This window comes from Elgaria multicarinata, chromosome 1 (assembly GCF_023053635.1).
Source record: "Elgaria multicarinata webbii isolate HBS135686 ecotype San Diego chromosome 1, rElgMul1.1.pri, whole genome shotgun sequence".
In the NCBI taxonomy this organism is placed as follows: Eukaryota; Metazoa; Chordata; class Lepidosauria; order Squamata; family Anguidae; genus Elgaria; species Elgaria multicarinata.
The window spans coordinates 49,951,407-49,957,406 of record NC_086171.1 but is presented as its reverse complement, the minus strand read 5'-3'; the positions used below and the strand labels follow the sequence as shown (position 1 = coordinate 49,957,406).

The window sequence follows — 6,000 nt, the reverse complement described above, 5'->3', positions numbered from 1 at the left end:
CTGCTTCCTTCTAGCAAAGAGATTTGGGTGGTAGAGTGTAAAAAGCTGGGTCTTTTCTATTTTGCAAGACACCAAAGGGCGGAAACCTCTGGAGCCTGTTAAACTAGGTCAGGAGAGGACAACTTATGGCTCTCCTGATGTTTTGGTTTACAGCTTCCATCAGCCCTAGTCAGCAGTGAGGAACGATGGGAGTTGCAAGCAAAAACATCAGGAGGGCCACAAGTTGTTTACCCGTGACTAAGTGATGCGAAGGATAATTATGTGTGATAATCACTGCTATCTGAAGCGAGGAAGGAAAATCTCTGAGCCAAGTGGCAGTTGTGCTTTTCTAGGGCTCTTTTCTGAGGCAAACTGGCTTATCAGAACTGCTGAGAGAAAGTGAAGGGGGTGGAGAGGTTTGAGTTAATCCCTCCCTCTTGCTTGAAGATTTTGAAATTCTTGAAAGAGGATTCCAACTTGACCATCTGGCAACGGGGCAGAAGGGAAGGACTAACTGGGCACTGCAGATAAGAGAATGAGTAGTCCTCACATTCCTATAGCTAAACTTGGGCAAGATCGGGAATTCCAGGCCAGGAAGCCAGAGGTAAAGCTTCCCTTGATTAATGTAGATTAAGTAGGGCAGGCTATGCCGGGGGTGAGCAGAAGTGAGATCAGGATGTACTGGTACATCTCTGGATGATTTGCAGTAGATCTGAAAGGATTCTCCCAACTGTCAATGGTTCACTCTTCTCTGCCCTCCCCACACCAGTTAGGCTGCTGAAACGAAGGCTTGAGGGAAAACTAGAAGTGGAGTTTTGTGTGGAAGGACAGTGAGCTCAGTTCTAACACTAAAAACAAATTCTTTAATTAAGAAATCCCATTCCTTAATTTTACGAGGTGTGTATGTTTGCCTTGAGCCACTGTTCTGCTCCCAATTCCAGTTGATGGACCTTGAGTTTCTACTGATAACATACAAAGAAAATCCCAGAAATCTCAAGTCTGTCCACCCCACACTATGCATTATAACATGCCTTTCCCCCTCAAGATCCTAAGCATGCAATCCTAACCATGGTTATTGGGGAATAAATCCTATTGAAGTCAGTAGCACTTATTGCTCAATAATAGGCATACTTGGGATGGTTTTTAAGTGCTGCTGCCCACTATTGAGAAATGTAGGTGTTTCTGACAGCTAAAACTGTCACTTAAAAACAACAACCCATTTCTATTCCTTAAACAGCAACTTGATACACAGGTGAAGCTTTCCCCACATTTATCTTTATGACAGGGAGTTTCATGAACTGATTTGTGCACCAGGTTACTGTAAAAAAGCACAATCTTAGCTATTAAAGTTGGCAACCGCTCATGTAGGTAACAGTGAAACGTCCTGATAAAGGGCCTGTTTAGATGTTATGCTAAGGGTTTTGATCTAGCTGTGGTAACTTAGTATGTTGTGTAGGGAGAGAAAAACACAACAGCGGATACTAAACCACTCTGGTTAGCCCACTCTGCAGTAGGGTTAAGGGCCCCATTTGCTGGGTTTCCTAGTAGTTAAAATGGCCTCTGGGTGGTTTGTAGGCATGACCCTAGAGTCTGCCAGCAAGAGCAACCATGACACTCTTGCCACCGAGGACTTTCTCTATGGTTGCACAGCATTTCCCCCCGCCACTTTTACCAACGGAGCAGCTATCTTCACGTCATGGGGGAAAGCCAGGATGTGTGGTAGAAATCAAACTTTGCTATTAGTTCCAATTCAGTTATTTCACTCTAGTCTACATTTGAAAATCTTTTTGGAGAATGGCAAGTTTCAGGTAAACAACAGAGTATCCAAGGAGACTGAAATGCCCTTTTACTGCTTTCTGAATGCAGACACCCTTTCTAATGTCAGCCTTTACCCCAGAACAGCTCCTCGCCAGCAACAGGCCACATAGGAAGGTGTGTTGCTGGTGAAGGGCCAGACTTTGTAACCAAGCCAGATGCAAATTCTACCCTGGCAACACTAATATTTTTCAACATGAGAAATACCAGCTTTCTCCAACCAGGTGCCCTCCAGATGTTTTGGACCACAGCTCCCAGCATTCCTGACCATTGGCCATATTACTTGGGAGTTGGTTCAAAACATCTGGAGGGCACCAGGTTGAGGAAAACTGATATGCTATCATCTGCCAGCAATACTATTCTGCTTTTTGCACAAGACAAACAGGTTAGTCTCTTCTGGAAATAATAAATAGACACAAATCTGACATCAGAAGGGGCAAATTTCAGAAACTGGTAGCAGAGAATATTTGCATGTTTCTGGACTTTCAGCTGCCGTCTTGAACATTGCCATTCTCCAACAGAAGAATTTCAAAGAGAGACTCCAACTTTAAATAGTGGAATAGGAACCAAGATCAAAGTTTGATTCTATTTGTCTGGTACTGAACAGAGACAATGGTTTCCTGTCCCACTACAGGTGTTATTTTACTCAGCCATGCTAAGATGATTGTGTTATCATAAATTGCTGCTGTTATGAATAGCCACTGCTTATTTTGCATATATTTAAACTCTAAGAAAATATGTAATAAATATTCTGCATACGTTTAAGCTTAATAAAATGATCACAGACTCTACCTTCTGCATTTCATTGCCATCTAACCCCACCCTCTACCATTATTTTTCTTCTACCCCATGGATACATTATAATACTCCTTGCATATGATGAAGTAGACTCTACTGCACAAAAGCCAATGCCAAAATTTGTTAGCCTTGAAGGTGCTGCTAGACTTTGGTTTTGCCCATTCTTGCAACCTTTCCACTCTTGAAAAAGGGCTGGAAAGATCATGGAAATCCACACACATTGCACCACTTAAAACGTGGTGCTATACCCTCCGTGAACTTCCGAAATGGGGATTATGACGTTTGCGTACACACGCTCTGGATTCGGAGTGAAGGGGGAGGGTGAACTCTTAAGGCATGCCCCCTCCTCCGAAAATCGTTAAGATTTTCAGCGTGCAACGCTTAAGAGGGTCTGGCTTCACACAGCCTCTGGGTATTGTTTTTGTAGGTCGGCGTGACTCGAGAGGAGGGACCTAGGAGGCGAGGCCGCGATAATGTTTTCTGCTAGCCGTTGGCCTACAGGGCCTTTGGGCGGGAAGAATGTCCCAGGAGACCCCTCTCTGCTATTTTCCGAAGCGCCGAGACGCGGGAACTCTTGGGAAGCAACCAGGCACTGCGCTCCACCTCTGGGGCGTGGGGGTGCGTTCTGCCTCGTTGCCAAAGCTCGGCCCGAGTCCTGTTGGCGAGTTTAATTCGGGGGCGTTTGCGTAAGCAGCGCCTGGCTTGTCTCGGTCTGGAAACAGATTGCCTAGGCTGGGGTGGTGTGTAAGCAAACAATGGAAGGGTGTGTGGTTTACCTTCCATCTCTCCCTCCCCTTCTCAGGAAGGAAAGCTGCTTGCGAACACCATGCATTGTGCTGATAGCAAATTCATTAAAAGAACCCTTCAAATATTCTCTCTGCTGCAGGAGCAGTATCAAGGGAACGCAGCGCCCAGCTGGCAGCCAGACTAGACATGGGTGCAGCTGGCACCATTGCGATGGCCTCAGGCAATGGGGCAATGTAATGGAGTCTCTTTTAAAAAAGAAAAAGTGCGTTGGAGTCTAAATCTCCCCTCCCATCCCACAAATAAATAAATAAACAATCCATTTGCTAGCCGTCTGCTCGTCTCAGGACTACAGGGCGAGCTTAGCGTTGGAGCGCGGGGTGGGCCACCTCGCGAAACGTGAGAGACTCCCGTTTGGGAAGAGGAGCAAGAATTAGTTGCCGCGTTGGTGCCTGGCCGAGGAGGTTTAGGAATTAGTTCCTTGGAAGAGGGCTTGTTTTTATAATCCAGAATATCATTTCATTGGAAGTCTGTCGATATTTGTTCCTATTGCAGCCAGGGCTCGTCAGCTCTGCCGCCAAACCGAAGTAAAAAAAAGAAGAAAGACACAAAAAGCAAAGTTTTTCAGGCGCAAAACGGGCGCGCGCGCGCTGTGAGAAGCAAGCGCGAAGAAGTCGAATGGTTGTTTTTGCACCTCGATCTTGCAGACGAATTCGACTGGGAAGACGGAGCCTCCTGGATTTCCTTCAGACTTTCCCCACTTCTTCATGCTTCAGGTTGCTGCTGGCAGCCTCGGCCGACTCCCAAGCCTGCATAAGATTGGATGCACGCAGACTTCCGTGTCACATGCACGGCCGGATCGGGCAGAAAAGTTTTCGAATTCCGGAGTTTGTCTTCAGAGGGAATCATCCGGCTCCCTTCCGGCGTATGAAAGGAAAATCTCAGCCTGTAGGGAGGGAAGAGGAATCGGTTCCCCCTCCTCCCTGGCTAACTCCCCCACCCCTTCTCACTTTTCCTGTGACACGAGTGTGTGTGTACGAAGGAGGTGGTAGTGGAAGGCGCTTTCCGCCGCCGCCGCCCTCTCCTCCCTGTGTCTAGGGCTTTGGATAGGAGGAGGAGGAAGAGGAAGATGACGAGCCAGTGCAATTAGCCTAACAAGGGACGGGTGGCGGCGGCGGCAGCAGCAGGAGGCGCGGCGGCTTTTCCGCGGGCCACTGACACATCCCCTTTCTCTCCTCGCTGGGGCGATGAAGGGGGACGTTTTAGAGTCCAGCTGAAAAAGTCCGGCGGGATCTTCTCTTTCTTCCCCCCACCGCCCGCCCCACCGCCCCATGGCAGCTCCTTGAATCGCTTTCCTCCCTCCCTTCCCAAGACCCTATTGTGGAGACGGGGCTTGGCCGGGATTTGTGTACACAGTTGTGTCCTTGTTTTTCTCTTTCCTAAGAGGCGGATATATTGTTTTGCTTTTTTAATTTTTAATTTTTTTTTAAAGCGGAGAGTCTTTTTCCCCTTCTTTCTGGCGCATGTGGAAAACTGTTCTGGCCCTCGCCTCCTTCGCCCATATACATTTTTGTGTATGTGTATCCCCCCCACCCCCAAATGTGGACTCCGGCGGATTTGTTCTTCCTTTGTAATTGGGAAATGAAATAATGGCGACCCGTTGGGCAGCAGGGCCACCCGCGGGAGATGGAGACACCCAGACGCCCGAAGTCACCGGGAGCCTCAGCCAGGTAGGTAATGGGGAGAAAGGAGAAGAAGCCGAAAGGAGCAGGGCGGGTCCTGAGTCCGTCCCGAGAAGTCTTGGGGTGCCTGTGTGGAGAGAGGAGCGGAGGCTCGAGCGCTTCTCGTGTTTATGAGGGAAACGGCCGGCCAGGGGCGGTTGCCGCCGCCGCCGCCGCCGCCGTGCGTGGAGAATGGCTTGGATTGGAGCGGCTTTAATGGCCGCCCCATCCCTGTTGCCTGCTTACCTCCCTCTTCCCTTCCTGCCCGCCCGGGAGTTAACGCTGGGAGCGGTGCCTTTAGTTGGCGGCCGCCGCCGACCCTCGAGCGGGAGGCACCGCTTCTGAAGGAGAGGGGGCGAAAAAGACAGGAAAGTAGGTGGAGAGGGGTGCGGGGAAAAGAAAAAGTTTGCCGCTGCCGTATCTCTCTTTCCCTCACTCTCTTTGCGGTTGGATATTTGTTCCCGCTCCTTCAGTATTCCGACCTGGACGTGGTGTGAGGAGACTGAAAGACACAACCCTCTTCTCTCTCTCTCCTCTCCATTTACTTCTTTTCGGGTGCCACAATGAGAACGTCTCCTTCACCACCACATGAAAATACTCTGTTTATAGTGGGGGTGGGGGGAGGGAAACTAACTGCCTGAAATCTTCCCTCTGTCTCGAAAATCCTTTAGGAAAAATAACCCCCGGATCTTTACCTTTCTCTCCCCCCCCGCCCGCTTTCCCTTTGTCCCATTGATCTGATAGGGGAGCGAGAGAGAGGGCGGTACAGTGTTCCCCTTGGTGTGTGTTTTTTTTTGAAGCCCCTGAATGACACTGCTCCAGTTTTCCCTCCCTCTTGTGTGTGTACATATTTCCCTCTTCTCCTTTTACAGGCCACCTCCAGCAACTTCCAGAGCTCAGGTCTGTAGGGCTTTTGCATACTCCTCTAACTCTTCTCGCTCCC

General features: G+C 49.0%; 1 protein-coding gene across 1 annotated transcript in view; it reads left to right on the top strand.

Moving 5' to 3' along the window:
* The first annotated feature begins 4,420 nt into the window (after positions 1-4,420).
* Positions 4,421-6,000, top strand: part of ARHGAP21 (Rho GTPase activating protein 21) — a 149,314-nt gene continuing 147,734 nt past the window's right edge. Inside the window, exon 1 of the mRNA XM_063127595.1 lies at positions 4,421-5,066. Coding sequence (XP_062983665.1) covers positions 4,986-5,066 — 81 coding nt within the window. The 5' untranslated portion in view covers positions 4,421-4,985. The remainder of the gene's footprint in view (positions 5,067-6,000) is intronic.